Consider the following 23490-nt stretch of genomic DNA (forward strand, 5'->3'; position numbering starts at 1 on the left):
TCAAGGTCTTTTCTGCTCCTCACCCTGTCCTGCCAGAGAGTGGACTGGGGGTGCACAAGGAGCTGGGAGAGAGTATGACCAGGACAGCTGACCCAATAGCCAAAGGGCTATTCAAGACCATAGGATGTTATACTCAATACGTAAACCTGGAGGAGTCAGTGGGAAGGGGCTGGTTGCTGCTCGGTCAGTGGGTGGTGAGCAACTGCAGTGGACATCACTTAATGTTTTGTTTTTTCCCTTTTTTCAATTTTATATTTGTCTCCCTTTTTTTTGTTACATTCCTTTGCATTACAGTTATTATGATAATACATTTTCTTATGATTATTATATTTTATTTCATTTTAGTTTTTGACTTTTTCTTAACTCACAAGTTTTACTTCTTTCTCCCTGGTTCTCATCCCCATCCCACTGGGAGGGTGGGGAAGGGAGCGAGTGACTGTGTGGTGCTTTGTTGCTGGCTGGGGTTAAACCATGACACTCACCTTGCAAATCAGACTTTCACCTAAAACTCTTGACTGGCTCAGAATACAATGTGCAGCTAAGGTCATCCAAAAAAACCCAACCCAAATCAAAAACGTTGTGGTCTCTTTTCAGAGCCTCTGTGTTTTCTTTCCATTTTGGATTGTGCTTTGATTCTGTTTGGTAGGAAAGTTAAGTATTTGCAAATCCAGCTGATGTCAGTTGGAGATGTAGATGTTCAGAGCACCTTAATATCAACTACTTATCTGTCACCTGCACTGCTCCTTCAGCTCCCCTAGGCCAGGCAACTGTTTTGATTTGGGTCTTTAACACAGTAATGGATTAGAGAAAAATATTACTACAAAAAGGAAAAGCTCTTGGACAGATGTTATTTCTTTAAAGAAATGTTCTTTTCTGTTAAAAAAGTCAGTGGCTGCCTCTTTTTGAAAATCACTGATTAGAAACCTCACTGACATAAAGCTGCCAATAGATACAGAGCCGTTGATCCAAGGGCTTCATGCTACTAGATCCCTACCAAAGAGAAGATATTTCTGATTTCAGCAGGCTTTATACTATCAGTGGCTAAAATGCTGTTGTTCATACAGTATTAAACTCTTCATAGTTTGACATTTGATCTGATTGAAGATTGTTTAGAGAAATATTTCGAAATTGTTTGTTTTGCCAGCAAAGGACCCATTTTCTACTGCTGACAAAATTTATGTAGCAATGTGCAATCAGGAAGACAGCTACAGTATCAGATACTGCTTTTATCTTGAAGGAGCTCAGAGGTAGATAGTGAAGCAAGTCAGATATTTAAATAAACCATGGCCCAATGAGATAGCTTGAGATTAAGAAGTTGGCTCCTACCTCACTCTCATCAGTGGTCAGTCAGTTCTCAGCTACGGCTTCCTTTTCTGGTCGAAACTCTTGAGAACTGAGCTGCCTTCAGCTGTGTTCGGTAGCTCCCCAGGAGTAACAGAGTCAGCAGTTGCAAAAACATGGGAGCAGGAATTAAGAAGACAACATAGTAGTTGTATGTTCTGTGCCCCTTCTGCTTGCCATAAATAACATGCATTCAGCAAACCCAGGACCATCCTGTTGCTATCATTAAACAGAGCAATATGGAGCAAAAGTTTCTTTCTGCTCATGGCAGCTGTGGGAAAGGAAGATTGACAGAGGCACGTCAGGGCTAGAAAAATCATAATTGAAATTAGGGACTGGCCCTTGACAACAAAGTTTAGCACAATATCAATGTGAGTCCAGCTCCTGACTCAATACATGCACAAATGGCAAAGCAAACATTAACAGTTTTTCTTTGGCACAAAATTGCCAAGCAAATATCCCAGCCAGCCTTCCATTCCTCACCTATTGGGTTTGTTAATGCTGGTGGATAGTAGCCAGCATTTCACAGCTGAAGTAACTGTTAAATACAGGTTTGATGTTCTCCCCTCTGGCAGACAATTCACAAGGTGCCAAGTGCTCCCTGCAAAGCAGCCAGGTCTGTATCCCACCTCCTACAGTATCATCATCGTGGACCTTTACAACTAAAAATAATTACAAATGCAAATTTGGTGAAAAGGAGTTTATTAGGGAAATTTCATGACTGCACTAGAGAAGTTGTGGTTTAGCACTGAGATAGGTCTGATTGCTTGAGCATGTGGGTGCTATGGTAACTCAATTTCACCATTTGGAAGCACTTAAGCTCTAAACCACAGTATGCTGCACCCTCTTCCTTTTGAGTAGAGTTCTGTAGAAGAAAAACAGAAGTAAACAGCATGAGAGAAACCACAGACCAGCAAAGTCGTCGTTAGCTGTAGTTGTACAAGTGGGTTACTGTAGTTAAAACCTGAAGTTATGGAGACCGAAGGTGTCATTTAAAGTGCAGTGCAATTGGTAGAAAAGCCTTCCTTCTGCCTGCTAAATACACAGTATTCCTGGAGGGTTATTCTGAGTCTGCAAGAGCTGTGTACATAGCAAGGAGTATTTGAATTGCTGCTTTTAGATTTTGTTCTGCTTCAGGTCTATGGTTTTGTGAAATTCTGGATATCATTGGTACTAAATGCTGCTTCCGTGAAATTAATATTTATTGAGGAAAATTTCTATTTCTATGTTTTTACTTTTCTCTGGAAATTTAAACTCTTACATTTATTTGCATAGTCAGAACTAGAAAATTCTGTTTCTTAAATGGTCAGAAAGATTTAATTTGATTTCAAACTAGTTCAGAAAAAATATTGTTTCATTATTTCTCTTGTGCTTTTACTTCTGCTAGCCAAGCTCTGTGGGTTAGCAGAAGTTATACTTAGTATTAATTTGTTTTAGTGATGAATGTTGACAAGCTTCAATGTTTGTACTTCCTCCTCTTTCCTGAGCCTGCAACAACTTGTTCCTCCTCCTATCTGCTAGTTACAAATTCTTAATTCCAGATCTTTCTTCTGGCTGCTGCCCTTGTACTTGATTGCTGGGTAATTTCTCTTTTTTTTTTGCCTGTAAATACTGCTTAATGTTTGTAGTTGACTCTGAAATTAGGAAAGAGAGAGACAACTCCCATCCTGGAAGCTAGACAGCAAGGAGAGGATCATAAATGTTGAGAACCAAGAGCAAGCATTAATTCCAAAGGTCAAATTTCATTTTAAAAAATGATATTCATTTAAAGAAATGACATCTGATACCAGAAGGAAAGAATTGGCATTTCTCAATCAAACTGTTTTAGAACTTCTGTTAAATTCAAATTTACAGTTTCAACTTTTTATCTTCAATTTCTGGTATTTTGCAGACATTGCCTGTGGGAATAGAAACTCTAATATTTACTTAGTTTTAACTCTCAGCTACAGAAAATGTATAGCATTTCTACAATTGCTGTAGGGCTATGAAGATTTCTACTAATTAGATGACGGCTTACTTTGAAGTGATTTCCTGGCTGCATCTCAAATGGCCAAAAACATAGGCATTTTTTGGTTTAGGATGCTCTGAAATGTCCCAGTTACTTGAGAAGTTTCTACATGTTAAACTCAAATGAGTAATTTGGGTTTTGACTCAGATCAGGCAAAATTTCACATATTTTTAATGTGAACTTTATATGGCACTTCAAATCAGTTCTCAAAAAGCAGCAGTTTGTCCAGAAACTGGGAACAGCTGTTTGGGTTTGGTTGTTGGGGTTTTTTTTTGACTTCCTCAGAGTTGGTGATAAAATGTAATTCTGCAGTCTGTGATTATGAAAGCACTTCAGCACATATGATCCTACCTATAAAATTTGAGGGCTCCTCTGTGATGTAGAATTACTCTGATGTTTATGTATTTGCTGGGCTATTCATAGGTCTGCCCAAATTTATTTCTAAAGTAGCAATGGATCCATTTATTTCATGTTTGCAGCAAAAAGAAGCAGTAACATCTCTGGCACTGATGCTCATTTACTTTAAAGTCCATTTAGCTAGCTCTGACTAACAAGGGAGACTTAAAGTAGGTGTGAATCACATCCTATCCCACTTGAAGTTTAAAAATAAATCAAAGAAGGGCAACTGACCGCATTTTGTAAGTTTCCTTGCCTTACCCTTCACCTCCCACCAGGAACTGGTCCTTTTTTTTCTGTTTAGTATTGGCTTGCAGTGAAGCTGACTAATGTCTGTGCTCTTTGCTAGAAGACCCCCTCAAAAAGCTTTACTCCATCTGAACAAGTAGACCACATCCTGTTGCTTTCTGTGCAGATGTGGAGAGCCCCATCCCTGTTGAAGCAGTGCCCTTCAGCTGCACAAAGAGGGAAGGCAGAATATGGACCCACACTAGCTGCTTTATGTAAAGTGCTTCTTGATGGGGGTTTCTGGGGTCTGTCCAACATGCTGAAGGATGGAGAGATCGTGGGAAATGGGCAGCAGCTCTGAAGAAGCACTAAACAGTTTTCCTGGCAGAAAAAACCTGCTTGCCAATGGTTTTGCAGACACAAGGCTGAGAGGAAGGATTACTTCCTCTGCCCCCTCCCTGAGTCTGGCAAAGACATGTGGAGTGCAGCTGGATGTGAAGAGCCAGCTGATGTGATACCATGCTAGATAAAAGAGCAAATGCACCATTAACAGAAAGACATTCTCCTTTCCACATTTCTGTATGCTGTGTACATTAAGGAATGCAATAGTGCAGCAGTCCTGTGCTCAGAGGGACAGTCTGAACTACTGGCGTGCAAGCACAGTCCCCTGTCCAGCTCAGTAGGAAACAGAAAACTGGGTTCATTTTGTCCTCTGTACAATTTGAGCCACAGAATGGAGGTAAAAGGCATATGCCTTTTCATCAGCTAATGGATTTTTGCCCATATAAACATAATATTTTTTTGGTCTTAATGCAGTTTCAACAGTGTCTCTATCTTGTAAGGTGGAGTTTCCTTTAGTTACCCAGGTGCCTAGGAAATGTGTGCTGGTGCTTCTTTCTGCTCCAGAAGATCAGACCCTAGGCTGACTTGGAACACAGTGTCTTCTAACATGTTCTATGTCTGAGTTGTCTTCTGTTGAGTTGCTTGATCCTGCCAAGTGGAAAGCATTTTCAGTTTATTCTGTCATTCCTGAGAGATCAGTAAGTTCTTAGATGTAACCGCAGTTCACTGCAGCAAGCACAGAGTGGCTGCTGTGGCCGTGATACAGCAGCTCCTGTACCTACAAATATGACCAGCCCAGCCTTGGGGTTTGAAGTGTTTGGCTTCTTTTTGTGACCTGCTTTCATTCACAGTTTTTTCCATTTACTCTTCTCATTTAACACTGAGAGGTTTCCTCAAAACATGGTAGTCCCATGTTTCACTCCCAGGGCCTGTATGTCTTTGACCTTTCAGGAGAAAGGGTGGTCTGCTCATCTGTTTTAGGTGTATTTTGTTAACAGCCTGTCATTCCCTCTAAAACCTTTCAAGCAGCAGTTGCATTCTTTCTGCCAACTGGTAGGCACAGAGAAAGGGAATGAAAGGGATGAGTTGAGCTCTCATCTGCCCATGGGATGGGCATGTTGTATCTTTTTTCAGGGCACCCATCTAAAGCCAGATTTGCTCAAACACTGCTGATGGGCAGCAAACCTTTTGGGTAAGTCAGGGAGAACCAACTGGTGGTAAAATCAAGAGAATGGAAAGAGAAGCTTAGAAAAGGTCCTTGAGTAGTAGAACTTGAGTTGTATACTCCAACTCTCCCCCTTAGGTTATTGGAGCCAATCCTACACATATTATCTTAAAAAATATATCTTGTAGCTGGATGCAGTTTAAGATTTGAGGAAAGGTTTGGGACAGTTCCTGTTTAAACCCAGACCAGCTTGCTTAGTTTGGTAATCATGAAGCTTTCATACCACACAAGGAGTTGGACATCCTTATTAAATTGTAAAGACCTTCTTAGATTTCAGCCTTCAAGATTCCAGAGTTATGTTTTATAGTATAAACATGAGCAGGCAGTTCTGACTTTGAGCTTTGACTCAGAGTTTACTCAGATATATGTCAGCCGTGGGACATTTGGGGAAAAACAAATGAACTGTAGCAATGTGCCTATTCATGTTGGAGTAACAGAGTCTGTGTGTTGGGATCCTTCTTTATGTTGCTTCAGTTTACCTAGTATCTCTTGGTAAGGTGATAGAGAGAAATGCATCTGTTTTGCTGTTTCAGAGGAATTTTTTAGTGTTCTGGTGCCACCTACTGAATTCTTTTCAACTGTGTCTTATTCCCTTGTTACATTAAATCATAGAATAGACTCATAGAAGAGCAGGAGACATTTAGAATGCTTAGAAGGACATTAAACTGCCAGGAAATGTTGTTAAAATGCCAGGGCTTATTTGGAGGGGAAAGAAGGGACTAGGTAGATAGTAATAAGATAACAATCTAGGACTGTTCTTTCCAAAACTGTTATAAGAAATAATCTGTTTCAGTTACCACAGATCTGAGCAGGGCAGTTGGACCAGACAATCTCTTGAGGTCACTTCTATCCTCAAGTTCTATGATTGTGCATCTACCACCGTGAGTGAGCAGGAACCTTCATGCTGTATTTAAGCCAGTAGCATTATTCCTGACGTGACAAGAGAGAGAGGATGGGGAAAATTACTTTTGCAGGAATCTTAAGGAAGTGAATGAAGCAACCAGAAATATAGCACTGACAAGCTTATGAGCCCTCTTTTGCTCATGTTATCTTACTTTTCTTGGAAGAGGGAATCTTGGAGTACATGTTTTTGTCTCCTTGATGTTTGCATTAGAGATCGGTAAATAGCTTGAAAAGTATTTCTAAGTGTTTCACTAATCTCTGAGCAGAGCTTCATTCAGTACTTCTGCAACTCCTTTTATTCTCTTGTTGGAAACAATTATTTAAGTTTAACGTTTATCTGTGTAGATGCTCATGAAAAATTAATTGTGGGCTTGAGATATATTTCATGTGCTGAACCAAAGGTTTGGGAAGGTGGGGGAGTAACTGATTCCTCAGCTACTAAGTTTATTGAAGAAAGAAAAATCATATTACGCAATTTCGAGTGACCAACTGCCAACCTTGAAACACTGAGATTCTGTGCTCCTGTGTTTCAGTGGGGACATATAGACAGAAATGAGTTAATGTCCTACATCTGTTCATATGGAGTCGTCTAAACCTGTGTTCAGTCTGTTAGTCTACTACATTTTTTACAGATTATATTCTTATAATTAAGAGTGATTTTATTTTGACAGTTTCATCTGATTTCAGACAAACCATAGGCAGGCCCACATCTTCATCTCATGGACTACTTCTTCAAAGAGCAAAGTAACTAGGTCTGCTTTACTACTTTTAGCTGAGCTTCATTTGATTTCTGTTGGTATTTTTTTCTTCAAAATATCAGACTCCTGGCTTTTTCCAAATTCTACTTTGTAGGCAGAGGTCTTGAATAATGTACAGCCCACAACGAATTCAAGTGCTCACTAGAAAAGTACTTTCTGAGCATAAAGAAATTGCTCACTCTCCACAAGTGACTGTCATCACTCATTGTGGTTTTTTAATGGCTATTTTCAGTCTTCTGAGTTGCCCATATGGAATGCAGAATCCTTGGTGGCTACTGAGCAGCCAACACATGTGCTACTTCTTGTTGGGCTGTTAAGGAGGAAATCTTTGAGTCCCAGGAGATCTACCCATATTGAGCTTCTGTGTCGGAGATGAGAGAAATCTGTAGCAGACATCTTGAGGGATCAGATATACTTTTTAAAGGGTCTTATGTTAAAGTGGAACCTCCTAATCTTCAAAATGAGTAAAAGATATAGTGATGAGAACAAACTCGTGGTTCCAGCCATTGACATTTGGTTTTGTCTCTCTCTCTCACAACACCAATTTGTTACACCAGTACAAAATATTTTAGGTCAGGATTTCAAAGCAAAGTATAAAAATGAGGCTTGCTTTTATAGAACTGAAAACTTCAGAGCTCCCAGCTCAAGTCAGGAGGTAATTTATAACCTGAAAGTATGAGTTGTATAGAGAGATTTTACAATATCAGCAGGATGGTCCAGGAAGGGTGCTGCTATTTAGAAATTAATATTAGGGGAAGTAATGAGCTTTCAAAAATGACAAAGCTTGGCTTTCCAGCTCTTGTATGGTGAGGATTATAGGTAGGATTTTTCTTGACAACAGAATTAGTGTTGATGGCTCTACTTAGCAATAAATCATCCAGTGAAGCGTCACCCTCTGTTTGCTGATATTGCTTGTACTTGTGTACATTGCTGTGTGATGATGTGAAAGATTCTGAGGGGTTTAGCTTTTGGCATTGCAAAATACATTGATAAACATGAAATAATTTAAGTATCTCTCAGTCAAATCTGTCCTGAGAAATGTGGTTCAGAGAAAGCCATACAAATCATTGGCCTGTTTCTACTATAGATGAACTTCTCACCTTCATGTATTACTCACCCAGTGATATCTTTTCCTCACTCTGCAACAGGAGATGAAAATCTGGCAACTGCCAGCACTCCCTCCTCTGTGTTCCCTCCACCTCCACGCTCCACATCACTCTCACTTCCAGACACCACTGAAGGTAATGGTGAATTCGTGACTTCAGCGTTGCTGCTCTTCTGCTGTTCCAGCTGAACTGGCATCTTCTCCTATCATACACTGGTGAACTCCATCACTGTAAAGAAATCTGATGATTTTTGTTATCTGAGATCTGCAGCGAAATTTGTTCATGTGATAAGGACATGTTTAGATTTTTAAATTGTAATTAAATCAAAGGAGGGGATATGAAACACATTTTTAAGGCAAGCACTTAGAATTCAACCTGTAACATGCTGTTGCTGAGTTCATGTTTTTCTTATGGATGCTCCTTTCCCTTGAGCTCTCAGATGGAAGCCACACTCTTGCAGTAAATCCAAGTAGATGTGTTGCACAGCCAGTGCAGGAACTGGAGAGTAATGGAAACGTGTTTTTTGCCAGTGCTGGAGGGAGAAATGGAATTCAGAGAGCAGCTAGCAGTCTTTCTGCTTGCAATGAGCTTCTCACTTTCATGCATTGTTCACCTGATGATATGTTTTTGCCACTGTGCAGCAGGAGATGAAAACGTGTCCAACACCAGCTCTGCCTCCCTTATGTCACCTCCACCTGCACGCTCCACATCACTCTCACCTCCAGGCACCACTGAAGGGAACGGTGAGTTCGGGACTGTGGCATTGCTGCTCTTTTGTTCCAGCTGAGCTGGCATCCACCACAGCCTTCCTGATGCTGTCTCCACCCCTCAGGCTGCACAGCACAGTCTCCTGGCTCAAAGAAAACTGATTTTTAATGGGGACATTATCAGTCCATGTATCATACTCTTGGTATTTTGGAGGTCTGATTGTTGCTACCTGCCACTAGGTATTAAGTATGTGTAATACTAAGTATGTGTAATTCCCTGGGGAAAGCTCAGCTGATAACTAGGAGCAAGGAATGTTTCTTTCTATAGCTTTTGGCATATGATTCTTAAAATATGATTCCTTAAAAGCTTATTTTACACTTTTTTTCTTTCTCTTCTTAAGGAGCTGAATCACCAACAACTACACCTGGTAAGAAACATTTCTTTTACATGACATAAATGCATTGATATATTTTCTTTTCCTGAGAAGTTCTTTCCTTTCCTGTGCACAGTTATCTCACAGAGGGTTTAATGCCTTTTTATTCAGTGCAATGAAATTAAATACAATGTCTTAAGGGGAAAGAATATCAGACAAGTCTGGTTTGGAGTCATGAACTGGAGTATATTTTTAAACACAGTACTTAGCATGAAAGATGTGCAGCCAGTGTCACAAAGGCTGGCTCACTTACACCACTTATTGGGTGCTCAGCTGACACCTGGAGGACCCCCTAACATCTAAGCAATTGGTGTGCCTTTGCTTACTGACAAATTCACAGTGCCTCAGTACAGGAGGCACCATCACAGCAGTTCTGTGTTGTGTGCACCTTTGTATCCCCCCTCAACTTGTCAGCCTCCGGAGCGTTAATGGAACTGCTGTTCCTCTCATCACAGGTGTGTCTCCTGCAGGCAGCTCATACCTCTCCACGCATGCAGGCTCCGTCCTTGCCACGGGACTCAGCAACCCACCACGCAGCAGCACTGCTGCCCTCACCACACGCACTCCCATTGCCTTCAAGAACGCTTCATCAGGTTTGCCATCTTCCTTCAGATACCACTCATGGCTCTCTGAACTGTAGAAGAAAATTAAGTAATTACTGTAGGGGAAAATAAGTAATTCAGCTTCAAAGTAGCTTTTTCCAGCTTATGGTTCATCCATTATAAAGGTATCTGCAACTTGGCATAGCGGTAATAACAGAATTTTCTTCAGGATCTGTTATCTATTGGCCACGTCTTGCAATCAGCACAGTTGTATCAAAATGCCAGCTGCTGTCAACAAGGCTGTTGCCAAAGCAAGAACAACAGGAATGGGCCTAAAGGAGAATTTAGAAACCTGTCAGTGGTTAATAAGCAGAAGATCAATACTTATGTATAGTAAGTAATGTAGTGGGCCAGGTATGTGATCTGGCAAACAAACACAACTGGTCAAGTGCTTATTTCTGAAAGAGCGCAAGAGCTGTAATTGCATTTTGCGGTAAGAAGAGAGTAAAATGTTTTCATTTTCCCCACTTTACAATTATTTTTATGTTGACTTCTTTCATCCTGGATTATACATAAATAATGACCAAAAAAAATCGTCCTTGTATGTTGCAAAATTCTTTAGTAAGTGATGTATTCCTGAACAATTTGCTCACTATTAAAATACTCTTTTTCTGTTTAACTGAATATATTAACATAATTTTTCTTTCAGTACTCTTTCCTAAATTGCAAAAATCCTGGAAGGGAAAAAAAAAATCAGTGGAGAAGTGCTGTGGTGTAAGACATTTCTGATGACATAGGCATATAAGATAATGAATTCTACATTTTAATGCTGATATGTTGTTTATTTCCTTACAGATGATTACAATTCAACATCCTTGCACAACACCACCTCACCAATCAGCATGCCAGCAAGCACTGGGATCACCCCCACTCCCAGACTAGGTGACAAACTTGCACGCAGATACTGCAATTATGATACTGAAAGCACAGAGAAGATGCTACAATGAGGGGATATGTTTTGAATTTCTTTTATTGAACTGAAGCATACAAATTAGGCATACAACCACATTAAACTTAAAGGGTTTTTTTAGGGATCTATTAATAGTTTATGAGTAGTGTTAAAGATACCAGATTTGCTATTTGTCAAGCAAGTGGAAGATAGAAATTATTTCCACGCAGTGGCACAGTAGGAGGGTAAATCTGTCAATTACTGTGTCAGTACTCCTCTTGATATTCATAGAAATTTGCCCAAGCAGCAAAAAATATGAATACATCCAAGATCTGTGGGCTTCTCTGTTTTCCAGTGCCTTCCCTTTTGTTTAGCTCAGCATTAACATTTTCCTGGGATCTAACACTGCCGGCACTTACACACAGTGTTATTGCAAAGGAATTACTCAGGTCAATGAAATAGATATGTGTACTTGAGCAAAGTGCATCCAGGAGTTGGACACTTACCATCTTTGTAATGGCCCTTCAAGTAGTTATAGCCTGCTGTCAGCTTTTTGACAGACTGAGCGTACCTTTTCAGCTGCTAACCATCTTAGTGACTTTCCTCAGAATCCACTCAGCTTACCCTCTCATTAGGGGCACTACTCAGCCAGATGACTTCCAGCCTGGAGGGATACAAATCAGGGATACAAATCTCGAGCCTAACTTCTATGAAAAAAGATAAAATAGATGTCAGTCTCTTTTGGTGATACTTGTACCTTAGTATATTTCAAGTAATTGTTTTCAGGATCAAGTACTTAAGCTTCTGTGCAGATTACCTGATTTCTTTTGGTTGTTTCAGTGTAAAAATAATAGTAAAGCTATCTGTACTGCTGTAAATTTCCTTTCTTTGGTGACATTGGATATTGCTCAATGTTTGTGGTTCCACAGCGTATGCATCCTGGAAAATGCTATAGCTCATCATACTGAGGATGTGTGAAGAAATGTTATTAAAAAACCAGTTTGATTTGTAGTCAGTAATGTCACTGGGAAATGATGAAGGACACGTGAATGAATTAAAGAAAAATGAGGTTGTATGCAGATGATGGTTTCTTCTCTTTTTAAAATGAGAGTGAAGTGCTAAATGCAATTACTTGTATTGAATATACTGAATGAAGAGTTTTGGGCAGTACCAGTCACGCTCCTTCGATGCTCTGTTAAAAACAGACTCAAACCTGCTGAGCATCACCTTCATTTTGTTTTCTTTTCTTACAGAAACTCCAGTAATGACAACTGAAAAACCTTGTGGTAAGAACCAACCCCCTCATATTTCCTTATTCTTGAAATTTAACAAAGTCAGTAAACTCAGATACAGAAAACTGATTAGTAAAACCCATCAGCCATCATCACAGGTTATTTTAGAAACTGTTGTCCAGTTCTGGAAGAGTGTGATTAAGTTTATCAATGTTTCTGATCTTTTCATCTCTGTTTACTGTTCTGTTAAATTGTCTTGCACAAAGCTGTTCATATCAGGGCTACAGAAGAGATCTGCCTTTATTCCACTCTGATTTTTTCCCCATCATGCTGATAACGTGTGCTGCAAGTTGCAATTTGTAACTGAAAAAAACCCTCAAATCTGGACACTGGTTTACCTCTCCTCATAATTAGAGACTTCTTTCTAAATCTCAGGAATAGACCATAGCCATTATGTACTAGATGGTTATGAAATGTTTTCAATATGAAAGTTTGAGATTTCTGCTCAGAAAAATGATTCAATGTGTCCAAACAAAATGTTTCACTTTGACATTTTAAATTAAGGCAAATCTGGTCCCGGAATGTTCATCTTTATGATTCTTTAGTTTTCCTAATTACAATATCATTTAAAATAATGTTTTCCTAATTTAAAAAATATTTTTCTACTTGTTTTGAAAGTAAAAGGTAAATAAAACAAAGATAAAGAATAAGAACCAGTTAATTTGGCTGAATTTTCTTATTCTTCACGCACATGTAGTGTTGAGGGTACCATAAAATGTTTAATGGTTCTTTAAAATCATCATACATCTATTGTTTGCTGTTTTATCTTTTTGTTTTAGTTATTAACTATACCATAAGCAGCGCACAAGATGACAACACGACTGATGTTACCTTGAATATTCACAGTCAAAAGGTTGTATATGTTATTTCGGAGGATAATAAGACAAGCGTGACAACTGGCCCCTCTACAATAAGACTGAAGACATGCATGAGATACACACTTAGAGCTGAAAATTGCATAGACAGTTCTCTTATTATTCCACCAAGTAGGTATAGAAGGAATTTAGTAGTGTGTGTGTGGGGGGTTTGGTTTGGGGTTTTTTTGACACGTAGTAATCCAGCTTTCCTTTTATTAATTTATTCTTGTCTCTTTTCAGAGAATCATACAGAAGTTTTTCATACTTTGTGCTTGGTCTGTAAGATATTGTGCATTTTGAAGTGAAATACTCTTAGTATTTCCTTAAAGTAGGATGCAAAAAAAAAAAAAAAGTAATTGTGTCATTGTAAAGGAAAAAAGGTCACTTGAACTACATTGCTCCTATGCAGCAATACCAACCAGCACTTGAAAGCTGCTCTTTATGGTGGATGTTCTGTTCACTAAAGAGCTGTTGGATGAAAAGTTTTATTATTTAAATACCAGCAGTGTCTTTACCTCATGTAGGCTTATTCATTTTTTACTTTGCATTTCTTGTTAAACTCTGTATATATTATTGTGTTCTGATTGTATCTTCATATTGCAGAACAAGTCAACAAATATAAAAGAACAAATTGCTACTTAAAGAATCAATATAGCAAATGCCATAGTGCCATATAACATTAATCCTTTTCAGAAAGCAGCAAGACTCCTTTCGAAGTTAAGAACAAAGCCAACACATCTGCAGAAGTATGTTGGGATCCCTCACTTGCCTGTGCTAATGTAACTGTTAGATGCAAAGGTAAGACACTTTTAAGATATTTTTAAAGCTCATGTATTTATTTTTTTTTTAATAGCAATGTTGATGATGTTGTTTGGTGGGAGTCAGACAGATTTAGATGAATTGAGCCAGTCTGAGAGAAAGGCTGTTCAGAATTCCTGGTGTAGCCTGTCTGGGGACTGCCATCCCCATGTACTGCAGATCTGCTGAAAGGTCAAACCTAGAGAGCTCATTTTCTGAGTTTTACAGCTTCCCAGATGGCAGACTTCTGGAGATTTTAAGATCCTTCTTGAAGATCTGAAGGGGAGATTAGAGTCTGGAAGTTTATGGATCTGCTGTGAGCTGATCCCTTGCAGGCTACCTGGGCAGCTGGCTCTGCAGGCTCCTGGATGGTGAGAGTCTGCTCTTGGAGCTGACCAGTCTGAGGAGATGTTGGCTCAAAGGCAACTAGTGTGGTAGGGAAGATATGAATGATGGATATCCTCATGTGTCCCAGAAAACTGTATGATGAATGTCCAGTGCTGGAGATTTCATGTTTCAGGAAGCAGAAGAGCTAACAAGCCAGTCCAGGTTTCTGCCAGACTCCCACGAAATGGTCTGATGTCTGTGGGAAATCTTTCTTTTCCTAGAAAGACAAATCATATGAGCTTTACTGATGAAAAGTAAAGATCTATGCAAACTAAGTTACTATAAAAGAACCTAAAACCTAGTTATTGGATTAGATTGTAAACTTTTTGGTTTGAAATGTTATGATGGTTTCTTACAAATTGTATTGAACAAATACGGTAGAGAAAATCCCAGTTAAAATGGTACCATGTACTTCTGGAGTTGTGAAAAATATTGTTAAAACTCTTTGTGTGTGTGTGTATGTCTACAGGTTTACCAGTCTTTACAGAATTAAATACAACTTGTAAAAAGCTGGAGACCTTATCACCCAACCATCAGTACAGCTGCACTGGAAATGTTCATTTTTTTGAAGAAGAGGTTAAGGGGATTGTCAACAAAAACTTCATCATAGACACAGATTATGGTGGTAAGTGTAATGCTTATTTTTACTTTAAGTTCCATATATTTCTGGAAATCCTTTCTATGAATGCCACCATCTGTTTTTCCTGGGACTGAAGATACATTTTGAGCATCATGCCCCACTGTATGAACCAGAATCTCTGGTTCTCCTCCAGCTCCTCCTGCCCTTGTGATTGTTCTTAGACTGCAGTCACGGTCGTCCTTTCTTTCTCCAGCCCCAGTCTTGGTCTTTCAGTCTGATGTCTTCCTCTCTTTCTCTTAGATACTGTAATTTTTTATGTGCTTTGGAGGGTGTGAACAGGTCCAAATGTAAGGATGTTTGAACAAAGACAAAAAAAGAGTGCAGACCTAGTCACAAAGCAAGAGTTAAATCCTTGTTTTGAAGAAAGATGCAATAGAATAACTGCAAAGAATGTCTCCAGATAAAATGATGTGTTTTTCCAAGACATTGTCCTTGGAAATAGCTCACTTTTTCCTTTCTCTGTTTCTTTTTTTTTTTTTCATGAATTAAAAAGGAAATTAACCTAAGTCAAATAACCTGAAAATAAAAATTCAGGCCAAGCAACTTAAGTTTGTTAAAACTAGGAGGAAATCAAAACAAATTATACTATTTGGAAACACTGGATGATTTGAAGGCTGTACACATCTTGTCCTGAATGAATTACATTTAGTAAATTACTCTAATACGATGCTTTTACATACATTCAGTTTATACTTGTGTATAATTTCCTTGAATGAAATGGCCTATGAAACATATTACATATTTGTGATAACTTGCAATAAAATTTAATTTAATCAATACAGGTTAAAAGAGGAAGGCTTTGCCTTTTCATTCAAATATTTTCTTCCCTCTCTGTTGTTTGTTTGTTTGTTTTTTTTTACATCAGCTCCAGAAGCACCAGAAAACCTTACGGTAGATTGTGATGCCAGAAGTGTATTGATTAGCTGGAAGGAACCTAGCGACCTTTCAAAGGGTCCTGTAACTGGCTATAAAGTGAAATGCAAAGGCAAAGGTAAGTAAATGCCCCTGCAGCATTGAATAATTCATTGCATGTTTTAATATTTACAGAACACCAAGCATGATGTGTCATCAAACCATATTGGAATCTCTTCAAACTGTGCATAACCAAATTTAGGTTACCCTTTCAGGGTGCAACTCTGTCAACTTTTAGTCCTCATGCTTCTTGTATGATGTCTTGATGAGATCATCAGTTGCCTGGTCACTTTGTAGCATGTCTCAGAAAATGCCGCTGTAGGTAGTTAATGGATTCTTTGAGAAGATGGAGACCTGCCTTCTGAGAAACAACAGAGTATTTGAAAGTCAGGGGTTCTTAGTAGGGCAGTTAATGTATGCATGTTTAGAGGTAGGTGGTTGTCTTCTACTAAACAAACACGCTTTTCAGATAAACTGGTTTATATTTAGATGGATAAGTCTGTATCAGTTAGACTGGGACCATGTTTTCTAGGTGTGAGTTTTTCTTTAATACAAGGACCGGAAAACAATGTTTTGAAAATGAAGAGCCTGATACATGAGTCTACAAAATACATATTAGGTTTAAGCTAGTTCTGGGTTAATTTGTTCTTTCTACTTACCCGCTGCATGTTTTGTAAACCTGGACTGTCACAGAAACCAAAGGCTGTCATGCTCCTCTGCTCCCTAGATACAAATAATCATTCACAATCTGATCACTAAACAAAAGAGCAGCAACCCCATGTTCCAGTTTCTGTACTTGCTCTGGCTGGACCAGTGTAGGAGGCTGAGGTAGTATGCCGGGGTGTGAGGAGCAGCCAAAGGAAAGCCGTTGCTCCTGAGTTACCCAAGACACTAAAGCCCCAGCTGCAATGAGGGTAATATCTTCACTTACGCCGCTTCTTGTGCAATTCCTTCCTGTCCTGCTTGCCACTACTGAAAGCACATTTCACACCACACCAGAACAGACTTGCCTGGTGTGCAGAGTGGCTTTTGATACCTGTCTACAAATCTCTAACCACAGAAAAAGGTATCAGACTCTCTTTATTAATGCGCTTTATGATAGTTTCTAATTACATCCATTTCAATGATAGGCTGACTAAACAAACAGCACAAATCCTTAACTTTGGGGAGTATACTCCTTCCTGTTCCTGAGCTTTCACTTAGCAGTAGGAAGCAAGACTAACCAAAAAAGCACAAGGTAATTAAAATAGAAATACACATGGCAGTGGTTTCTGGTAGCTCTGATGAAGTGTAAGAGTTACTGTGCTCCTAATATACATTTCAATAATTTCAAGAATTACTTTCATTTTTCTTTTTTTTTTGAAGTGATAGAAATTTTCAACACAACTAACTACACTTGCCATGAACTAGAACCTTATACTAAAGATTTTGTATCTGTGACTCCTTTTACGAAGAGCAAATACTACTATGGCCATAGTTTTATGGGGAAAACTGCAAGATGTAACTTTACAACAAAAGCAGCAGGTAAGACCCTTCTTTGCTGTTACAAACAATGCTGATATTAACACAAGGAATGTGTACTTTCTTATTTTACTTCATTATGTATTGCACATTATCTATATATCCCCATAATCCAAGGAGAAGTGGTTAGTTATCTGCTATACTGCTTAGACATGTACAGTCTGTGGGTCTGGATGGGATCCACCTGAAGGTGCTGAGGGGGCTGGCAGAGGGGCTTGCCAAGCCACTTTCCATCATTTATCAGCAGTCCTGCCTCACTGGCGAGGTCTCAGTGGACTGGAGGTTAGCTAACATGACTCCCATCTACAAGAAGGGCCAGAAGGAGGATCTGGGAAACTACAAGCCTGGCAGCCTGACCTCAGTGCAAGGGAAGGTTGTAGAGTGCCGTCACAGAGCATGGTGAACAATCAGATGATCAAACACTAAATATTTCAAATATTATAATATTCCAGTGACTGCTGGTAGGAAGTTTCATTTACGTGTCAAAGTTCAGAAACTTGTTTCTTGTGCCAGGTTCTTCAAATGAGAAAGTGATGCCAGATGCCAGACAGAAACAATGTTGCTATTACATGATCTTTGCAGCCTGACTATCAGTAGAGCTCTGCTCTTTCTGGCCTTTTCAGCTCCACTTCAATCTTTTTCAGTTCAGATAAACCCATGGTTAACTCAAAACTGATTTTATTTGTCTTGTTAAATCAAGACTGAAATTTTTAAGGAAGAAAATGTGTGAAATGTTAAATAGAGAAGAGGATAAACAAACTTGAATGCATGCAACTGTTGACGTGTTTGATTTGAAATGCTGAGATTAGAACCAGTAACAACTCTTTTGTGAACAGAACCACAGCAAGTGACTGATGTTAATGCAACATTGACAGCTGACAATGCTGTCCAAATCAAGTGCAAAAATCAACAAGTGTATGGAGCAAAAACAGAATTTGAATTGACATGGGAAATTGATGGAACAAATGATACCAATAACAAATCTTGTGATTTTAAAAGAGAAAATCTCTCCTACTTGACAAACTATACATTCACGGTAAGTAGGCTTATAAAATTAGACATATAAATTATTGTTGTGTTTTCATTGTATAAGTGTGTTATACTTGTTTTTAGGGGGAAAAAAAAAAAGCAAATATGGTGGCAGAGGAGTTAATTTATGGATCTGAAGGCCATGGATGTAAAATGCCTATGTACTGTCCTTATCAATCAGTCCCTTGTGTGCTATACCACCTAACAGCATGAAACACACAAGCTGAATAGATTGTACTTGAGACAGATAAATTTGGAGATTCCACTAGTTTTAAAATAGTTTCTTAGGTATAACTGATCTTTTAGTGTTTAAAACACAATTCATTTAAGGAATGTTCAGTACAGGGCCACAAAGATGATGGAGTGGAACATCTCCCTTCTGATGAAAGGCTGAGGGAGCTGGGACTTCAGCTTGGAGGAGATTGAGGGGTGATGTCATTAATGTTTACAAATACATATACAAATATATAAAGAGTGGGTGTCAGGGGGATGGAGCCAGGCTGTTCTCAGTGATGTCCAATAATAAGACAAGGGGCAATGGGTACAAGCTGGAGTATAAGAGGTTCCAAAGAAACAGAAGGAAAAACTTCTTCCCTGTACAGTTAAGGAAGCACTGGAAGGGGCTGCCCAGAGGGGTTGTGGAGTGTCCATCTGTGGACATTCAAAATCCCCCTGGACCAGTTCCTGTGTGACTTGATCTAGGTGGTCCTGCTTTGGCAGGGGGGTTGGACTGGATGATCTTTCAGGATACCTTCCAGCTCTTCCAAATCTTCCAAGATTCTGTGAGTCTATGAATGTGTGATTGTCATTTCAATCAAAGGATAAATATGGGATTTAAGTCTTGAGAACTTTACTCAGAAATAAATTGTTCAGAATTTTTCACTGTAAAGATATTAGATGCTTCAGGGACTAACTGGTGTAAAGCAGTTCAGATCCTTTTGCAGGTCTTCGCATTAGCCTTTTACAAGCTGATCCTTTTTTCCATCCAAAATATATCATCTTCTATTTATGATCTTCAATTTCTTGAAGGCCTCCTGCCGTTTTCTCTTCTTTTGGGTATTTCACCCTTTTGACATTTGCTACTTGCAAAGCCAATGGTCTGGTGTGATCCCCTTAGTGTGGCCAGTAGAAATATATTTTATATCCTGATGTCCCAATTCCCTTCTATCTGCACACTGAATTGCTGAGGGAATAAACAACAGCCTGCCCAGGATACTTTTGGGGTTAGTGATGTTTTGAGCCTGACCGCTGTACCAGGTTTCTGTCTTTCACTATTTGAGAAGTGTCTTGCTTCTTCGGTAGGCTTGATAAGAAATTAGTCTCCAGTCAGCAATAGTGCTGAACACGCTTCCCCTCCCCTCTTGGATGATTTGCAGCAGGAGAATATTACTATTAAAATCACTATATTCAATCCTGTTAGTATTCACCATTATTTAGTGTTACATTCTTTATAGTAAAGTTAAATTTTCTTCCTAAGAAATGTGTGAAGTAGTCAGTGTACAAACTTCAGGCTGCCTGTTGCATCTGAAAGGAAATTCTATGAGGGAAATGGAAAAGATTAATTAAATGTAAAATAAATTATGAAACATAAACACATCTAAGCAAAGTTAGTATTCTAACACCAGCTGAAGTACCCAAAAGGTAATGTTGCAGGAAAGCAGCTTATTTAAAAGTTTACTTTGGCTTCTATAATTTAACATTTAATAATTAATTATTTTCCATACAGGAACCTGTGTTGAAAATATCCAATTCAGTTGACTATTTGCATACTTACTGCTGAAGCAAACACAATAATGTTTTGTTACATATTGCATGGCTATTTATCAGATGTGCAAGATTTAATATTGATTTGATAAGAGAAAAGGTTGATTTTTTTCCTTGATACGTCTGATTTTGATTTCATAACATGTATCTTCTACTTTGTTAACTTTTTCTTCAAATCATCTGCATATTTTTGGATCTAGACCTTGCTGTAACTTAGGTGGAAGTCTGAGCTGCAGTGTAACTGGCTGTACAAAGATTGACAGCAGATGCCAATGAGGTTGATTAATTGAAAAGGGATGTATTTTGGATATCCATTGTATGTTGCTTTTAAAAAAGTATGCAGAATTTTTTCCTTGTTTCATCTTAATATCTCTGCTTTTCTCACCCACCACACACAGATTGTTGTGTTTAATGGAGAATACAGAGGGCAGCCAGTAAAAAGGAGTATAAGAACCAGATGTAAGTAAATATATACAACATTTTTACATTGAGACTTTGGCATAGTGTAGAGTAACAGTTTAAATTGTGAATTCTATTAAAATTGCTCCCAAATCAAATTCCATACTGCCTATTTCTATAGTTAAAAGTTGATCTATATTTGAAAAACTAATATTCTCATTCAGCATTAATGTAACAGATCATGTTGACAATTCATTGATCAGAATTCAGAATTATTACACATTTATGGTTTCTTCAGGAAACATTCAAAGCCAACTAGAAATTGATTTCTCTAACCTAAATTACTCACTTTAGGATTATTTTCCCATATTTAGATCCTGCATTTCAGGAGCTGCACATCTGTGACTTGTCAGGGATTCCCAGATCAGGAGCAGCTGAGAGTTCCACTGCTCAGGTGTACAGTCACACAGAGCAGGAGACAAGCATGGTAATGCCAAACCAGGGAGTCATAGAATTTTGACAGGTGGACATGGAGAGTTAAGTGAAAGTTTTCTTAAAGAAGAAATAAAATTTCCCTCCTTTTCTGTGACATTAAAAGTTGTTGGCACTTTGGAATAACAAATTTAGTAAACAATTAAACCAAATTGTTTAGTTATTTTCAGGAAAAGAAAAATCCATGAGACCTGATTGTAGGAAGTACAGAGACTTAAAAAGTAATTTCAAAAGAAAGTAGTTTTTAAATGCCACTACTCATGTATTCAAGAAATAATAACCATTTTTTTTTCTGCTGCTAGATAATTCTAAAGCCCTGATTATATTCTTGGCATTCTTGATCGTTGTGACATCAATTGCTTTACTGTTGGTTCTGTACAAAATCTATGATCTTCACAAAAAAAAGCTCGGGTAAGCTTCATGTTTCTTTCTCTCCTCTTATACAAAGGGCAGGTGGGGAGGCATGGGGAGGCTTTCTGTTTTACCCCTTGTGAGGAGTCACTCCACTGAAAAACTAAAGATGTGGACAAAATTATGCAAGTGGTAAAAGCTTGATGTGATTCCATTGTATCTCCCCCACAATAATGCTCAGGATCCTAAGACAGAAGACAAGGATCCCAACCACCTCTGAGCAGGGCCTCTAAGTCCCAGCTGTAGCACTCTTGTTTCACAGAGAGCTTGTGACACGGTCAGCTGGTTTATTTAACTCATTATCAGTTGTATGTCTTACCTAGTCAAAGCTTTCACAGATGCTTTTCTGTCTTACAGCAGTTCTTCAGAAGGCGTCAACCTTGTTGCAGGTGAGTATATATGTAGCAAGTGGAAATAAAATTAGACACGTCTTGCTGCCACCTTTGGATTGTTCACATTCTAGGTTGTGTACACAGATTACAGATATCAACACCTTATTTGGAGAAAAAAGCCCCACAGCTTCAGGAAATACACAGCAGAAGTGTTTAATCTTGACTGAACAGAAAATTTATCAGTGTTTGAAAAACTCTTATTTGTTGTGTAGCTACAAACCAAATTTTGTTGTTCCAGACAATGGTTGGAATGTGTTTAACCCCAAAATAGATGTCTAGTTAGATGTCTAGGTGCTAAAACTTGTCCAGTCAGATTATTAAAGATTATTGCAACACAGAGAATAAGCTGGAGGAAAAGTAGACAATACATGTTTGTAGGTTGTTTGCACAGGAACCCATTTTACCACTGACAAGAAATGATCAGAATTGAAGTAGAGGGCAAGGACATGTAACTCTTGTGAGCATCGGGGCTGTTTCTGTGCCCTGTGACGATCTCTGCTTTGTACAAAAGTGCTGCCAATGCAAGGTCCCTGCATGAGGCCTCCTCCTGAGGTATTTCAGCTTATGGGGCAGAGATGAACAAGTTCTCTTATTCCCAGGGTCTCTTTGCTCACACCTGGCTCAGGCAACACCATTTTTCTCAGTCAAACTTAAATAGGCTCGTCCTTTTGTTAATTTACCTGACAGTTTGAGAATCACATTGACTGAAATGTAATTTGCATTTTCAATGTCAGTGTTGATAAACGTTCAATATATTCACACAGTTAAAGATGATGACAGGCAACTTCTGAACATAGAGCCTATACCTTCGGAGCTATTGCTGGACACATACAAGAGGAAGATTGCTGATGAAGGAAGACTTTTCTTGGATGAATTTCAGGTTTGTTTTTGACTTAGTATGTTTTGGCTAAAGTACATTTTAATATATATTTGCTATACTCTCACTTACTTGTGTAGCCATGGGGGTATAAATAATAGGTAATTGGGGAGATACTTATTATTTATATTAAGAGAAAATGAATTCATTTCTTTTAGATATAAGGAATACATGAAGTAGTAGCGTATGAAACAGAACATTGTCTTCCAGACTCAGTAGTATCAAGTTTCATCCATATGAATTTCACTAAGTAGAAGCTGATTTAAATATATGCTCATCTAACAAAAGAAACACTGTATTTTACAGAGTATTCCTAGAGTTTTCACTAAATTTTCAATAAAGGAGGCCAAAAAACCCCATAATCAGAACAAAAACCGTTACATTGATATCCTTCCATGTGAGTATTTTTTACAATTTCTGGATGGTTTAGAAATAGTTGCTTTATCAGTGACTTGAGATGATAGAATTGTTGTTTTAAATAATTGAAACAGATGATCATAACCGTGTTGAGCTCTCGGAGATCCCAGGAGATCCAGGATCGGACTACATCAATGCAAGTTATATTGATGTGAGTGACTTCTACTTAAAAAAACTCTTAGCACTATTAAAGAAATTCTGTAGCCTGCTCACTTCATGCAGAAAACACTTTAAAGATTTCCATTTGAGTTCTTTCCATCTTCGGAATGTATTTGGTATTATCAGACTGCTGCATATTGAGTTTGTTTTTCAAGTTGCAAATCTTGTCTATTGTTCCTGCTTCCTTTCCAAAAGCTGATAACA

At 38.5% G+C, this 23490-nt stretch overlaps 1 protein-coding gene across 10 annotated transcripts in view; it reads left to right on the forward strand.

Moving 5' to 3' along the window:
• PTPRC (protein tyrosine phosphatase receptor type C) overlaps window positions 1–23490 on the forward strand; it is a 54404-nt gene that overhangs the window by 21164 nt on the left and 9750 nt on the right. The window contains exons 3-20 of one of the 10 annotated variants that reach the window (XM_062004067.1): window positions 8350–8442; window positions 8949–9050; window positions 9416–9442; window positions 9904–10041; window positions 10846–10932; window positions 12193–12225; window positions 13011–13217; window positions 13782–13886; window positions 14743–14898; window positions 15779–15904; window positions 17191–17349; window positions 18183–18382; window positions 20538–20598; window positions 21333–21441; window positions 21799–21830; window positions 22598–22713; window positions 23017–23107; window positions 23202–23278. In XM_062004067.1, the coding sequence (XP_061860051.1) occupies window positions 8350–8442; window positions 8949–9050; window positions 9416–9442; window positions 9904–10041; window positions 10846–10932; window positions 12193–12225; window positions 13011–13217; window positions 13782–13886; window positions 14743–14898; window positions 15779–15904; window positions 17191–17349; window positions 18183–18382; window positions 20538–20598; window positions 21333–21441; window positions 21799–21830; window positions 22598–22713; window positions 23017–23107; window positions 23202–23278 (1919 nt within the window). The remainder of the gene's footprint in view (window positions 1–8349; window positions 8443–8948; window positions 9051–9415; window positions 9443–9903; window positions 10042–10845; window positions 10933–12192; window positions 12226–13010; window positions 13218–13781; window positions 13887–14742; window positions 14899–15778; window positions 15905–17190; window positions 17350–18182; window positions 18383–20537; window positions 20599–21332; window positions 21442–21798; window positions 21831–22597; window positions 22714–23016; window positions 23108–23201; window positions 23279–23490) is intronic. The other 9 variants (XM_062004069.1, XM_062004068.1, XM_062004070.1 and 6 more) reach the window with 9 other exon arrangements.

The sequence above is a fragment of the Colius striatus genome, chromosome 10 (genome assembly GCF_028858725.1).
Source record: "Colius striatus isolate bColStr4 chromosome 10, bColStr4.1.hap1, whole genome shotgun sequence".
Lineage (NCBI taxonomy): Eukaryota > Metazoa > Chordata > Aves > Coliiformes > Coliidae > Colius > Colius striatus.